Genomic DNA, 16,523 nt, shown 5'->3' with positions numbered 1-16,523 from the left:
ATGGGAAGACACTAACATTCAGTAGGGATAAATTATTTGTTAGCAATTTAGTGGCAGAACAGGGACCAGGCCTCAGCACAAAGAAAAGCTACACTACAGATGAGGCATATTGGCTAGATTCACCAGGGGAAAAGGGAATCCCCCCCGCCCGGGAATCCCCCCCCGCCCGCCATAGATACTGCTAAATGATTTTTCTAAGACCATCTCTAGCAGTGGCAAACTCTTACCTGTCAGTGAGTCCCTTTCCTCATACCCTCGCCAGAACTGGATATTATCAATCTTGCTAATTTTTGCCTGTCCAATGAGTGAAAATAATACTGTATTTTTTTAATTTGTATTTTCATGACTATTGGTGAGGTCAGACATCTTTTATGTTACTGGGCAATTATATTGCTCTTTTATGAATTATCTATTTGTGTACTTAACTTTTTCTACTCTCAGTATGTTTTATAAATGTGTGAGGGCTTTTTCTACCATTGGGATACTAGCTCTTTGTCTTGCAATCATTCTCTGCTAACTCATCATTTGATTTCTGACTTTGTTAATTTTTCTCTTAAATGTTCCCGTATAAAAAATTTAATGTTTATTTATTTTTGAGAGAGATAGAGAGAGAGAGAGAGAGAGAGAGAGAGAGAGAGAGAGAGAATGAGTTGGGGAGGGGCAGAGAGAGAGACACACACATACAGAATCTGAAACAAGCTCCAGGCTCTGAGCTGTCAGCACAGAGCCCAACGCAGGGCTTGAACTCCAGAACAGCGAGATCATGACCTAGGCTGAAGTTGGGGGCTTAACCAACTGAGCTACCCCGGTGTCCCCAACATGTTTCCTTATAAATGAGGTATAAAATTTCACTTTTCTTTCAGTGACTTACTTGTATGGCATTGAAGGCATGGCTAAGTTTTACAAGTAGTATCCCTAACATATATTTTTTTAAATTTATTTATTTATTGAGACCGAGAGATAGAGATAGAGACAGATAGAGGGAGAACACACATATGACCAGGGGAGGGGCAGAGAGAGAGAATCTCAAGGAGGCTCTGTACTGTCAGCACAGAGCCCAACTTGGGGCTTGATCCCATGAACTGTGAGATCATGACCTGAGACCATTTCAAGAGTCGGATGCTCAGGGTGCCTGGATGGCTCAGTTGGTTGAGTGTCCAACTTTGGCTCAGGTTATAATCTCGTGGTCCATGAGTTTGAGGCCCACATTGTGCTTGCTGCTGTTTCGGATCCTCTGTCCTCTTCTCTCTCTGCCCCTCCCCTGCTCATGCTTTCTCTCTAAAAAAATAAAGAAAACATTAAAAAAAAAGTAAAGAGGGGCGCCTGGGTGGCGCAGTCGGTTAAGCGTCCGACTTCAGCCAGGTCACGATCTCGCGGTCCGTGAGTTCGAGCCCCGTGTCAGGCTCTGGGCTGATGGCTCGGAGCCTGGAGCCTGTTTCCGATTCTGTGTCTCCCTCTCTCTCTGCCCCTCCCCCGTTCATGCTCTGTCTCTCTCTGTCCCAAAAATAAATAAAAAACGTTGAGAAAAAAAAAATTAAAAAAAAAAAAAAGTAAAGAGTCGGACGTTCAACCTACTGACCCATCCAGGTGCCCCTGCAACATAGCTTTAAAAAAATTTTTTTTAATGTTTATTTATTTTTGAGAGAGAGAGAGAGACAGAGTGTGAGCAGGTGAGGGGCAGACAGAGAGGGAGACACAGAATCGAAGCAGGCTCCAGGCTCTGAGCTGTCAGCACAGAGCCCGATGTGGGGCTCAAACCCATGAACTGTGAGATGATGACCTGAGCTGAAGTCGGACGCTCAACCGAGTGAGCCACCCAGGCGCCCCACAACATGGCTTTTTAAAAAGCATTTTTGGAGATAGTATTTCCTAATGAGTCAGGATGAAGTTTTTCTATTTACATTTACTTCATTAAATATGAAAAAGGAAGGCTACTTTCAGTAGTTCTGATAGAAGGGTTCAATATTTCTTTGAAGGGCAGAATGACAGCCGTAATACTCACCATCAGTTGACACATCAGTCATTATTTCCTCAAGTTCCTCATCATTGAGTCTAATTCCCATGTTTTCCACAAGGGATTTCACTTTTTTGAGTTTGACCCTTGGTCCTTAGGAAAGAAGGGCACGAAATAAGATCATAAATACTGATGCTTAAGAGTGAAAAATGCTAATCATGGTCATGCATCATAAATTCCAACTGGAGGATAAAGCATAAGGGCACAAAGAAACCATTAACATATATATCTCCCTAGATTTAGATATTTCTGTTGAAAGTAGGAAAAGAGGTTAGAGAAGGAGAGAGCCAAAGCATAAGAGACTCTTAAAAACTGAGAACAAAGTGAGGGCTGATGGGGGAGTGGGAGGGAGTGGAGGGTGGGTGATGGGTATTGAGGAGGGCACCTTTTGGGATGAGCACTGGGTGTTGTATGGAAACCAATTTGACAATAAATTTCACATTAAAAAACAAAGTAGGAAAATTGAGAAAGATAACCATTGAGACCCAGGTGGACAGTAAACAGTATTTACCTTTATGGGGACAGATGAGATTGATGGAGGTAGGAGGACTCTCGCTTTTCAAAAAAATTGGGATATAATTGACACATTATATCACTTTCAGGTGTACAACATAACGATTTAGTATTTGTATCTATCGCAACGTGATCACCACAATAAGTCTTGTTAATATCCATCACCATGAAAAGTTGCGAATTCTTTTTCTTGTGGTGAGAACTTCTAAAATCTATCTCTTAGCAATTTTCTTTTTTTTAAAAAAAATTTAAATGTTTTTATTTTTGAGACAGAGACAGAGCATGAGCAGGGGAGGGGCAGAGAGAGAGGGAGACATAGAATCTAAAGCAGGCTCTAGGCTCTGAGCTGTCAGCACAGAGCCCCACACGGGACTGGAACTCACGGACTGTGAGATCATGACCTGAGCCGAAGTCAGACACTTAACTGACTGAGCCACACAGAAGCCCCTATCTCTTAGCAATTTTCAAAGATGCAATATGGTATTGTAACTATAGTCACCATGCTGCATATTATATCCCCATGACTTGACTTAGCAATTCTTTGCAGAATTTTTAAAAATGTTTATTTATTCTGAGAGAGGCACAAGCAAGGGAGGGGCAAAAAGAAAGAGGGAGAGAGAGAATCTCAAGCAGGCTCCATGCTGTCAGCGCAGAGCGCGATACGGGGCTTGATCTCACCAACTGGAACTGTGAGATCACGACCTAAGCTGAGATCAAGAGTCAGATGCTTAACTGCCTAAGCTACCCAGGTACCCCTTAGCTTACAATTCTTTTCTCAGTGTTCTAAGTGGTAGAATTGGATTGTTTTCTTGTAGTATTTGATGTTTTGAAAATAATTTCTGATCAAAAACTTAAAAAATTATTGCTTATAACAGAATAGTATAAAGGGTAGAGATAGGATATTTTCCTTAACACCCATCCAGTGGACTCTGCTTCAGTTTCCCATGAGAGGTGAACAGAGGGGAATAAGTGAGTCCACTCATGGTTGAAAATAGCATGTACAGTTCTAGCCGGAATACAGTGTTAGAATTTCTATCCTGAAATGTCAATGCACCCAAGAAAAAATGGGAAGTTACGAGTCTAAAACAATGGATCAAAAAATTGGCAAGAAGCAAAGTTGGAACATTTAAAGGCAAATGCTAAGCACGAGGAATTTATTTTTATTGGTGCTTTCACCATGATTCTCACTTACCACTGAGTGCTTTCACACCTTTTAGCAATCTCTTCTTATATACTCTTCCATCAGCTGTAAGACAAGACACGGTTAAGAATATAGGTTAAATGAAGGGAAGATTAACAAATAGAGCACAAAGACAATCCAACATCCATAATCTCAGGGGGAAAATGCTTCAGATCTGTTGAGGATTTTATTTTATTTTGCCCTCAAGTAAGAATGAAACCAAAGATAAAGTTCTCACTGATGTAAATCTACCTATTGGTTGAATTAAAAACAGTCTTTTTTTTTTTTTCAATGTTTATTTATTTTTTTGGGACAGAGAGAGACAGAGCATGAATGGGGGAGGGGCAGAGAGAGAGGGAGACAGAATCGGAAGCAGGCTCCAGGCTCTGGGCCATCAGCCCAGAGCCCGACACAGGGCTCGAACTCACGGACCACGAGATCGTGACCTGGCTGAAGTCGGACGCTTAACCGACTGCACCACCCAGGCGCCCCACCATTTGGTGGTTTAAAAGAACATCATAATTGGTATGATAGGGGGCTTCTGGTTAAGCAAAACAAAATGCTTTTTAAAAAAATTTTTTTTAATGTTTATTTATATTTGAGGGAGACAGAAAGAGAGAGAGAGAGACAGAGTGTGAGCAGGGGAGGGGCAGAGAGAGACGGAGACAGAATCCAAAGCAGGTTTCAGGCTCTGAGCCGTCAGCACAGAGCCCGACACGGGGCTCGAACTCACGGACCGCGAGATCGTGACCTGGCTGAAGTCGGACGCTTAACCGACTGCGCCACCCAGGCGCCCCTAAAAACAGTCTTTATCTCCCTATTTCTCCCATTTTCCTTCTTACTCTTACTCCTCTGATTTTCCTCATTTCCTTGGTCAGGATTTAGGTGAAGCAGTGATCCCAGGGTGACAGGATAATGTAGCCTTGATGATGGAGACTAGTGAGAGATGTTGCCAATTTTCAATATTAAAATGTAAGTGACAAGAACAGGATTTCTTCTTTTGTAACACCACGTTTTCTAGATGGGGTTTTACTAGACATAGGCATATATGATCTCAGCACTTTTCATACACAAGCCCATAAATCCAAGTTTCAGAGATGTGCTAAATGCTCACCACGAATGTTCATAGATGTGCTAAATGCTCACCATGAATGGGCAGAGTTTTCAACAGCTCCTTATTCTCCTCATCAGTCAGTACTAGTCCCATTTGCCTCAGCACATTGTTCAGATTACCCACATTAACCTTCTCTCCTTTGGAAAGATGAGAATTGTTCATGCATAAGATTTTTTTTTAATTAAAAAAATTTTTTTACATTTATTTATTTTTGAGAGACAGAGAGAGACAGAGCACAAGTGGGGGAGGGGCAGAGAGAGAGGGAGACACAGAATCCGAAGCAGGATCCAGGCTCTGAGCCATCAGCAAAGAGCCTGATGCGGGGCTTGAACTCATGAACTGTGAGATCGTGACCTGAGCTGAAGTCGGATGCTCAACCGACTGAGCCACCCAGGCACCCTGTTCATGCATAAGAATGTTAGGAATGGGCAAATAATTTCAAATTATAGAGAAGATTGCATATTTGGCATAAGTTTAATTAGAATAGCAAATTGACAATGAAACTTGTTAATCTATGTAGGTTTAGAGTACATGTGGGCAAATGGATTATGTTCAGAAATAGAATTTATACTTTCAATTCAAGCAAAAGAAAAGTAGATATAATCCCAGATATAAGTCAAATGCCATTATGTTTCCTGAATTATGGGGTCTTTTGACACATATTTCCTGGCTGTCCTACAAAAGCTTCACCTTGAGACTGAACAGCATTCACCTATATTTTGGTGGTTTAAACAATGGTGAAGTGGAAAACATTCTTGGTCCAAACTCCATATAATGTAGGTCTATGCAGGAAAAATCCCAAATCAAACAGTAAGATTATAAAGCAAACATTTAACCATTAAATTTGTAGGATGGGGGCAGGTCAACTTCGCATGTCAGTAATAGCCTGAAGAGAAAACTACTGTTTTAAAAGCATCTTTTTTTTTTCCTGTAAATCATTAAGGTCTTAGTTAATAACGAATTCCCTTTTTACCACTACTTCTTACCTATAAAAGCTTTTGCGTTGTCCATCACCACATTCAAATCCACCATTTTATTCTCTGTAAGAAGAGGCAATTCAGGCACAGAGACCAAATCTTAGACTTAGAAAAATGATATGAAAAATTTAAGTCGTAATATAAAAGGTTCAAATTCAGCTGTTTTTCATAATTTTCCCAGTAACTTTTTAAAGTCAAAATAAGCAAGAACAAAGAGAAAGATCAAAATGTTAAAGTGAACATCCTCTAATTAATACTACTTGGTAAAAAGTATCCAATGACCCTTAACCCAGAGATTAAGCAGGTTTAATAATACAGTTGATTCTTTTCTTTTTAAATTTTTTTAACCTCTATTTATTTTTGAGACAGAGAGAGACAGAGCATGAATGGGGGAGGGTCAGAGAGAGAGGGAGACACAGAATCTGAAACAGGCTCCAGGCTCTGAGCCATCAGCACAGAGCCTGATGCAGGGCTTGAACTCACGAACCGCGAGGTCATGACCTGAGCCGAAGTCGGACGCTTAACCGACTGAGCCACCCAGGCGCCCCAATACAGTTGATTCTTGAACAACGTGGGGGGTAGGGGTGCTGACCCCCTTACAAAGTTGAAAATCCATGTGTAACTTCTGACTCCTCAAAAATTACTAACAGCCTATCGTTGACCACAAGCCTTACCGATAACATAAAATATCAATTAACGCATATTTTGTATGTTCTGTGTATTTACTGTATCCTTACAATAAAGAAAGCTAGAGAAAAGAAAATGTTACTAAAGAAATCATAAGGAAAAGACATTTACAGTGCTGTACTGCAGTGACAGAATTTAAAAAAATGTGCACATAAGTGGATCCACACAGTCAAACCCCTGTTGTTCAAGGATCAACTGTAACCCCTTCTAACGGGACTCTCCCTTCCTTCAGACCCAATAAGGAAGCATATTTCAATAGACAAGATGGAATTTGAGGCCTAGATGTCATTTATTTACATGAGCAGTTGACTGTTAAACCCTGACAGAATGCTATCTTCCCACTCTCGAAATTTTGCTTATAGTCCCCACCTCCAACCCTCAGGACAGTGAACTGTTTGAGAGCAGAGATCATGCCTTAATTTTCTTTGTCCTACCAGGTATAAATTGTTCACTCTCTAGTTCAGTGTTTTGCATCTAGTTTTGTGCTAGCTAAATGAATGAATTCCAGTGGTATAGTAGTCATAATGTTGGATTAGAAAAAAATTATTCTTTCCTTTTTTTTTTTTTCTTTTTGAATGGCCTCAAAATATTCATTGGTAATAATCCCTTTTCTGGTAGGAAACATTTTAAGGGTGCCTAGCTAATATATGGGGACAATGTCACAATTAAATGATTTATAGTGATATTTTTCATGATAAGAAGAGGCTCCAGACAAAATAATGGATAATAACTCAGGGAGAGGGATTCATTCATTCATTCATTCATTCATTCATTCATTCATTCATTCATAGAGCATGCAGGGGAAGGGGAGCGAGAGGGGGAAAGAGAGAGAATCCCAAGCAGACTCTGCACTGTGAGATCATGACCTGAGCTAAAATCAAGAGTCGGATGCTTAACCGACTAAGCCACTCAGGTGCCCCGGAAATTTTAAACTACAAGGTGGGCTCAAACTGTTTTCTTCATTAAGACCAACTACAGGTAGGGGCAGCAAAGATGTTTGCTGGTGACAGTGGCCTTAGCCACACCTGCCAATCATTAGTTGAGAATAGGAACCCTGAAGTAGGGAAGAAGAATAATTTGTTTATTTTGGTGTGGCATGTGCTGGTTGTGCTGAAAGATGTGCTGTCTGGCTCTCTTACAACTTGTTTTTCATCAGGCTTTTAATGGGAAGCCGCTGGCTCTATGTTGGAATCCAAGAGCCCTCTAATTCAGGACCTTTTAGCCTGGCGCTTACCCCTTAGCCAACTCTTTCTTTTTTTTTTTTTTATATATATATATGAAATTTATTGACAAATTGGTTTCCATACAACACCCAGTGCTCATCCCAAAAGGTGCCCTCCTCAATACCCATCACCCACCCTCTCCTCCCTCCCACCCCCCATCAACCCTCAGTTTGTTCTCAGTTTTTAACAGTCTCTTATGCTTTTAGCCAACTCTTTCTAATGAATTCTACTATTTTTGCCTCCATGACATTTTTACCCAGCTAAATTGGTCTTATTCAGTCATTAATGAAACTGTCTTATTTAAAAAAGACATACTTGGAAAGGAAGGAAGATGTATGAAAGAAATAAGGAAAAATGGTAACATCTGTTAGCTGTAGCCAGCGGATACACAAGTATTTGTTACAGTGTTTTCTGCTTTGATAGATGTTTGAAATCTTTCAGAAGTTTTTCAAAGAGATCAAAAAATAGGTTTGCCTTCAGAAGCCCTCATATAGAAGCTCTAAGATTTGCTCCGAAGTACAGTGGTATCTGAAATACTTACTATCAGTCGGCAGGTGTTTCAGTAAGTCCTGATGGTCCTCTTTCTCAAGCTGAATTCCCATGTTCTTTATAAGGGGGTCCAGGTTACTGATACTGACTTTCTTTCCTTGGGAAAGAAGAGGATGTAAATAATAGAAGTAAGTCCAAGAAGTGGAAGATGCTAGCTTTGAATGTGTATCCACCCTCGGTGGAGAGTGAAACACTGGCCATTTAAATGAACCCAGATAGTCAGTGTTGGAGGTGAGAAGAGAAAATGCTCCCTCAGCACTGTGTTGTAACTTTTCATTGAAATAATCATGGAGGTGCCTGGGTGGCTCAGTCGGTTGAGCGTCCGACTTCGGCTCAAGTCACGATCTCACGGTTTGTGAGTTCAAGCCCCACGCTGGGCTCTGTGCTGATAGCTCAGAGCCTGGATCCTGCTTCGGATTCTGTGTCTCCCTCTTTCTCTGCCTCTCCCCCACTCAGGCTCTGTTTCTCTCTGTCCCTCAAAAGTGAATAAACATTAAAAAATTTTTAAAAAGAAATAATCATGGATGAAGAAGAATTAGATAAGCCTGATGAATTGTGATAATCAGCGTAAATGAAATCAGAATGTCAAACTTGCTGCATATTATTAAGAATAACTTGAGGTAGTTATACCTAAAGAAGAGTGGTAGGTTATGAGCATAAGTTCAGTGTCATTAAACCAGTGGAATAATGGAATAGCATGATTCTAATCAGAAATTTAAAAAGGCAGGGGTGCCTGGTGGCTCAGTTGGTTAAGCATCCGACTCTTGATCTCGGCTCAGGTCATGATCTCATGGTCCGTGGAACTGAGCCCCGTGGCAAGCTCTTTGTTGCTAGTGTGGAGCCTGCTTGGGATTCTCTCTCTCCTTTTCTCTCTGCCCCTCTCCAGCTCCCACTCTCCCTCTTTCTCAAAATAAATAAATAAACTTTAAAAAAAGAAAAAAAAGCAAATGCAAAGCCTAATAGATTTTAGCTGCTGTTCTCATGATTCTTACCTTTGAGAAGTTTCACACTATTCAGTAATCTTTTCTTGTACACCTTTCCATCTCCTGTGAGACAGGGTAAAGTTTAAGTCAAAAGAAAAAGGATAAGGAATTCTATAATTTTATAAAACATTTGACATGATTCATCTAGCAATTTATTTATCTCACCCTCAAAGAATAATAAAAGGAATGCCCTCAATGTGGTCAGTCTATTCCATCACTGGAACCTATGGCAGTAGCTGATGCAGGCTAAAAATACACCCATATAGTTGCCTCTTTCTTCTTCTTTTTTTTTTTTTTCTTGAACTTCACTTTGATGCTCTGCCTTTCTCCCTTTTCCTTGCTCGTGCCCTAGGCCCATAAGGTATTCCTCTAAGTCTATGTTTAGCCTGAATGATAGACCTATAAAGGGATTTTATTAAAAATAATTATCAATCCAAGCGGTGGTATAAAACAATATTTAAATAAATGTTCTCTAGACAGTTTCCATAAATGGAGAGGAAATTCAACAGGGTTGGAGAACACGGGACATCTGCCAGCCCCACCCATCTCCACAGGTGCTGTCTGTCCCAAAGGGCCCCTTCCTGTGGCAGGAGTGTCTCCAGTGTTGACAGACTCCACAATGCCTGGCATGTATATGCAGTTATCTCCATGACAGCCCATCTTCTCTCTGCGTCTTTGTCCTGCTGTCTCAGAGCCAATGTCCCAATTCTCATAATTGGCTCCTTGAGAAATCTAGGGGAATGCTAGACACGGGAAGTGGCCACAGCCTTAGGTGTATGTGGGGAGAATACAGATGGGCATCGGGCATTTGCTGCCCATGGTGCTGCTTCTGCCATCAAGGGGTACCAGCCCCCTCGGTGATGTGTAGGCTCGCTCTTGCTTAGGGGACAAGTGGTGACGGGAGTGTGTATGTGGGAAGAAGGTCTACGTGGAGGTCCATGAGACTGGGCAGGAGACACAGGTGGGGCACAGGCTGGTCTCTAGGGTCTCTAGTGGTGAGCATATGCAGGTGCCCAAGAGGTGGTTTTTGAGGGACTAATTGGATGACTGACCAATCGGATTCGAATACTGACAGTCCCAGCACGTGGTTCTGGAGGGCACCCTGCTCTCAGGTGTTTACCTTTTAGTTGCTGGATTATGGGGTGTTGGGGAGACACATTCAGGGGAGCTACAGAGAAGTCAGCTGTGTGGCATTTAAAATATTTAGTTGGGGGGTGGGGCGCCCGTGTGGCTCAGTCAGTTGAGTGTCCAACTTTTGATTTTGGCTCACGGTTCCTGGGATTGAGCCCTGCATCAGGCTCTGTGCTGACACCATGGAACCTGCCTGGGATTCTCTCTCTCTCTCTCTCTCTCTCTGCCCCTTCTCTCTCTCTCTCTCTCTCTCTCTCTCTCTCTCTCTCAAAATAAATAAATAAATTTTAAAAAGTTAAAAAACTATTTAGCAGGGGCCCATTGACTTGTAAATTTTTCACTTAAAAATTAATCACTTCCAAACTGAAACACAGATGAGAATGGGGTTTCTGTCTGGACTGCATGTTCCTTAGGGGGTTTCTTAGGGCATCAGACAGTTCTCCCCCAGAAGCCCACAGTGCCACATTTCCCTGAGCACCACGGTGGCATGTTATATACTCACCAGAGACTGGCAGAGTTTTTGACAGCATCAACTGCTCTGTTTCAGTGATCTCAATTCCCATGTTTCCCAGTACATTTTTTAAGTCATTGGCTTCCGCCTTTTCTCCTTTGAATAGATGGGAATCGTTTCAGGTGAAAACATTAAGAAATCGAATTATTCTGAATTATGGCGAACATAATCTAGTGCAGCATTATTTCCAACTGCAGGATGAAGTTGAAACACACAAGCTGACTCCAGTCACTAGAGTTATGGTAAAATCCAACACCTGAAAAGTTTCTTTACTCAAAATGAGAAGACAACTCTTCTCTTCTGTGTGGGGGTGAATATAGCATTGAGTAACATGGGGGCAGTGTGATGGTATATAGAATGTACATAGTTATACTGATACTAGCTCTGATAGTGCTTCATGACTTGGACTATGGGGCTGACTGTTCTTAGTGACCATATTTCCTGATGCAAAAACTTCACCTTGAGGTTTACTGGGTTCACCTGGATTTTGATTCTTTAAACACTGGAGAAGTAAACACTGGTCAAAATATCGAACAAGTTAATACTTCTTTTTGAGAGTGGCCACACTTTTCCTAAATCTCTAATAATCTAAGTTATTGGCAATAAGATGAAAATCATCAATAAATAAGTAAAAGAACAAAGCAAACTTACTAATGATGGATGGAGGGGGCAAAGTACTGCTTTAAAAAGGTACTTCTCTACAAGGCATCAAGATCTCAACTTTATGATGTCTTCTACAAGTTCTCACTCACCTGTAAAGGCACTGGCTGCTTCCATCAACACAGCCAACTCCACCTTTTCATCTTCTGTAGGAAAATTCAGAATGTAGAATCAGATGAAGATAATGAGACTTGAAAAGTTATATACAGTTCTTTTTTTTTTAAGATTAAAAAAAAATTTTAAGTAAACTCTACACCCAGTGGGGGGCTTGAACTCACAACCCCAGGCTCAAGAGTTGCAGGCTCTACCAACTGAGCCAGCCAGGGGACCTATATAAAATTCTTAAATGAAGATTTGGTGTATGGAATCCCAATAATTTTTCATGTTTTATTCTAAAAATTTTATATTTTCTTTTTAAAAATATTTTATTTAAAAATTTTATTTTTTAAATGTTTATTTTGTGAGAGAAAGAGAGAGAGATAGAGGGGCAGAGAGAGAGGGAGACAGAGAATCCCAAGCAGGCTCTTCACTGTCAGCCTGATATGGGGCTCAAACTCACGAACTGTGAGCTGAGATCAAAAGCTGGATGCTTAGCCTACTGAGCCACCCAGGTACCCCTAAAGATTTTATTTTTTCGGTAGTGCTGCTGTGAACATTGAGGTGCATGTGCCCCTTCGAACCAGCATTTTTGTATCCTTTGGATAAATACCTAGTAGTGCAATTGCTGGGTCATAGGGTAGTTCTATTTTTAATTTTTTAAGAAACCTCCATACTGTTTTCCAGAGTGGCTACATCAGTTTGCATTCCCACCAACAGTGCAGTAGGGTTCCCCTTTCTCCACATCCTCACCAAAGATGTGGTATATATATACAAATGGAATCCTACTCAGTGATGAAAAAGAATGAAATCTTGCCATTTGCAACAACATGGATGGAACTAGAGGGTATTATGCTAAGCTGAATAAGTCAGTCAGAGAAAGACATATCATATGATTTCACTCATGTGGAATTTGATAAACACAACAGATGAACATAGAAGAAGGGAAGGAAACGTAAGATAAAAACAGAGAGGGAGGCAAACCATAAAAGACTCTTAAATACAGAGAACAAACTGAGAGTTGCTGGAGGGGAAGTGGGTGGGGAGATGGGTTAAATGGGTGATGGGCATTAGGGAGGGCACTTTTGGGGGTTAGCACTGGGCATCATGTAAGAGATGAATCACCGGGTTTTACTTCTGAACCCAAGACTACATTGTATGTTAACTAACTTGAACTTAAATTTAAAAAAAATATTTCATTTTTAAGTAATCTCTATACCCAACGTGGGGCTTTGAACTCACAACCCTGAGATCAAGAGTCATATGCTCTACTGACTGAGCCAGCCAGGCACCCCTTATTATATTTCAATCTACAGGAACATATAATAAAGGAAAGAAGTTTGAGCTTTAAGTATATAACCATTCAATTAATAAAACTTCTTAATTATTTCATAAGCTGTTAAAAATCTTTGGAATCTTATGGTGAATGGGATGTTTTGTTTGTTTGAAGTCAGCTCCACCCCAGGCAGTTTTCCTTCTTTCAGACCTAGTTCTCTTGCACTAAGTAGAAGCCTGAGACAGGTTAGAGCAACAGTTCTCAAAGTGTGGTCCAAGGACCTTTGGAGTCACCCAATACCCTTTGCATTTTACACTTGTGACATTTGCACTGATGGTGCAAAAGTAGTAGTGGGTAAAATTGCTGACATCTTTGCATGAATTGAGGCAACAAACAGCACTAGCCATCGTTGTGTTCATCACTGTACATGCTTGTAGTAAATGGATGTCAGTTTCACTTAAGTGTTCTTGATGGTTCAGCAAAAGGTGTTAGTTTTATTAAATCTGAACCCTTGAGAACACATCTTTTTAATATTCTGTATAGTGAAACGAGAAGTTTGTAGAAAGCATGTCAGTTGCATACTAAAATAGAATGATTTCTTACAGAAAAGGTAAGAACTGGTGTGATTGAGTCTCAAGAAAACCAGCTGCCTTTTTTTTTTAATGTTTATTTATTTTTGAGACAGAGTGTAAAAGCAGGGGAGAGTTAGAGAGAGAGGGAGACACAGAATCTGAAGCAGCCTCCAGTCTCTGAGCAGTCAGCACAGAGCCTGATGTGGGGCTCGAACTCACAGACTGTGAGATCATGACCTGAGACCAACCAACTGAGCCACTCAAGCACCCCCAAACTAGCTGCTTTTTCATGGATCACCATTTTTGCTTGAGAAAATGGACAAAATTTACTTTGGTACTTGGGAAGCATCTACTTGTAAAGGAACAGAGTAAACCTGTTAATTTAAGAAAACAATTGACAGTAGATGTTTTAATGGTAGAGTTCAAATTTTCAAACACAAGTTTGAATTTAGGAAACCTTGTATTTACACAATGACTTGATAGATTCCCAATACTGAGCACTCTTCTGATTAGATTGGTGACAATATTAACAAATATCATTTTTTAATATCGAATAATGAAATGTGCCAGTATTTGGAAGATCTGTATAACTCAGTGAACCACTATTTTCCAAATGACCAAAATGTGATGTTACAAATATCCATGCATGGGTAACAGATTAAGTGTAAGACAGACCAACAGATTTTTAATGTAACCAAGTCTAAAAAGTTCATTTATATGATTTCTGATCCTATATTGCTACTAAACTTTAAGAAGCTACCACTTGTTGAGTTTTGGGATAATATCAAAGAAGAATATCCACAATTATCTGAAGAGGCTATTGAAATACTCCTTCCTTTGCCAACTATATACATCTATGTGAGGCCAGATTGTCTTTATATACTCCAACTGAAACAACATATCCCAATAGATTTAATGCAGAAGCAGATAGGAGAAACCAGACAGATGTAAAACTGACATATAAATATGTAAAACAGTACCTCTCTTCTCACTAAATTTTTTGTTTTATTTTGGAAAAATACATTTTTCTTTTTTTTATTAAAAAATTTTTTTTATGTTTTATTTACTTTTGAGAGAGAGAGAGGCGGAGTATGAGCGGGGGAGGGGCAGAGAGAGAGAGGGAGACACAGAATCCGAAGTAGGCTCCAGGTTCTGAGCTGTCAGCACAGAGCCTGACGAGGGGCTTGAACCCACCAACTGTGAGATCATGACCTGAGCTGAAGTCGGATGCTTAACCGACTGAGCCACCCAGGTTCTCCAGAAAAATACATTTTTCAAAAAATGTTTTTTATTTAACATGTAATAGATTTATTATTTTTAAAGTGAATTAATGCATATTATTAAAATGTGCTCTAATTTCTAATACAATTAACATTAATAGGTAGATATAATCAAAATCAGAAAAGCTCTTTGTTTTAAAAAGTTTTTATTTTACTTCCAGTTAGTTAACACACAGTGCTATGTTAGTTTCAAGTACAATATAGTAGTTCAACACTTCCATATATTACCCTGTGCTTATCACAAGTGCCCTCCTTAGTCCTCATCACTTATTTAGCCCATCTCCTTGTCCACCTCCCCTCTGGTTAACCATCAGTTTGTCCTCTGTAACTTAGAGTCTGTTTCTTGCTTCATCTCCTTCTCTCTTATTTTTTTTCCCCTTTGCTTGTTTGTTTTGTTTCTTAAATTCCACATATGAGTAAAATCATATGATATCTGTCTTTCTGTAACTGACTTATTCACTTAGCATTATATGCTCTAGTTCCATCCATGTCATTGCAAGTGGCAAGATTTCATTCCTTTTCTAATGGCTGAATAATATTCCACTGTATGTTTATATATACCACATCTTTTTTATTTATTCATCTATCAGCGGACATTTAAGCTGCTTCCATATTTTGGCTATTGTAAATAATACTGCAATAAACATTGGGGAGCATGTATCCATTTGAATTAGTGTTCTCGTATTCTTTGGGTAAATAGCCAGTAGCACAATTAAAGGAATGTATTTAAAACTCAGGACCTTAGGGAGGGGCCAAGATGGCAGAACCGCATGGAAGTTCTCGGCTTCTCTTGTCCCTGAAATGCACCTAGATCAGCACCAAACCATTTTGCACACCTAGAAAATTGCTCTGAGATTAACACAACAATTTGTACAACTTGAGCCACAGAACTCAGCAGGTACGAGGCACAGAGAGGTGAACTGGGGGAGAGAGAAGCCACGGAGGGTAGGAAGCTGTTTTTGCAGAGGGAGGACAGAGAAAGGGGAGAGTGCTACGAAAGTTGCTAGAGAGAAACTGTGGAAACACCCACAAGTGACTGAGCAAGAAAGGGAGAAAGGAGAAAGGAGAGGGTTTCAATACCATTAGGACTCCATAAACAGGGGAGAGCAGAGTCAGAAATTCCGCAGCTCAATAACTGGCGGTGCTCTGGTGGGAAGGGTGAATCCCCAAGAGCAGGCAGCGAGGTCCAAGGGGTCTGAGAGCCACAAGGGGAGAAACGGTTCCCCTGCTAGAAGGACATTTGGTAGAGGCCATGCAGCCTCCTCACAGGGAAAGGTCCCAGTGGACCCTGGAGAACAGCCACATTTGCTGCTATTGGAACAAAGATGCTAGGGTATGATCACACAACCTTTTTCTGGAACAAGCAGGCACCTGGCCATAATCTGTGAACCTCTGCAATAGTGCAACCCCACAAACGTTCCGGGGGGCAAGTCAGGACCCAGCTATTGCCTGGCAAGACCCTCCCCCAGAGGGTCGGAGCAGGTCCAAGCTGCAGGTCTCTAGAAGTGAGGGAAACGGCCCCTTATGAGATTTAATTCAGGAGGGAGGTGCCACCTGGCAGGCTGACACTTGGACACAGATAGTGTAGAAGTGGGGAGCGGATGGAAGCTGGAGATAAAGGAGGGGTGCTTGATCGCTGGTTGGTGACAGTGCAGAGTTCTGGTAAGAGAGACTGGGAAGCTGAGTGACCCCATTTTCACCTTTCCAACGCATGCGCGCACCCCAAACCAATCCACCCCAGTAAGCTAAGCGGCACC

General features: G+C 40.8%; 1 protein-coding gene across 49 annotated transcripts in view; it reads right to left on the bottom strand.

Moving 5' to 3' along the window:
- EFCAB3 (EF-hand calcium binding domain 3) overlaps positions 1-16,523 on the bottom strand; it is a 460,207-nt gene that overhangs the window by 55,209 nt on the left and 388,475 nt on the right. For 46 of the 49 annotated variants that reach the window (XM_045044749.1, XM_045044748.1, XM_045044746.1 and 43 more), the window contains 8 exons: positions 11,635-11,688; positions 10,874-10,978; positions 9,250-9,303; positions 8,250-8,354; positions 5,808-5,861; positions 4,854-4,958; positions 3,720-3,773; positions 2,003-2,107 (listed from right to left, as the gene is read on the bottom strand). In XM_045044749.1, coding sequence (XP_044900684.1) covers positions 2,003-2,107; positions 3,720-3,773; positions 4,854-4,958; positions 5,808-5,861; positions 8,250-8,354; positions 9,250-9,303; positions 10,874-10,978; positions 11,635-11,688 — 636 coding nt within the window. Of the gene's footprint in view, positions 1-2,002; positions 2,108-2,525; positions 2,570-3,719; positions 3,774-4,853; positions 4,959-5,807; positions 5,904-8,249; positions 8,355-9,249; positions 9,304-10,873; positions 10,979-11,634; positions 11,689-16,523 lie in introns of those variants that run through there. The other 3 variants (XR_006589651.1, XM_045044777.1, XR_006589652.1) reach the window with 3 other exon arrangements.

This window comes from Felis catus, chromosome E1 (assembly GCF_018350175.1).
Source record: "Felis catus isolate Fca126 chromosome E1, F.catus_Fca126_mat1.0, whole genome shotgun sequence".
Classification (NCBI taxonomy): Eukaryota; Metazoa; Chordata; class Mammalia; order Carnivora; family Felidae; genus Felis; species Felis catus.
This window is presented reverse-complemented; position numbering and strand designations above follow the sequence as displayed.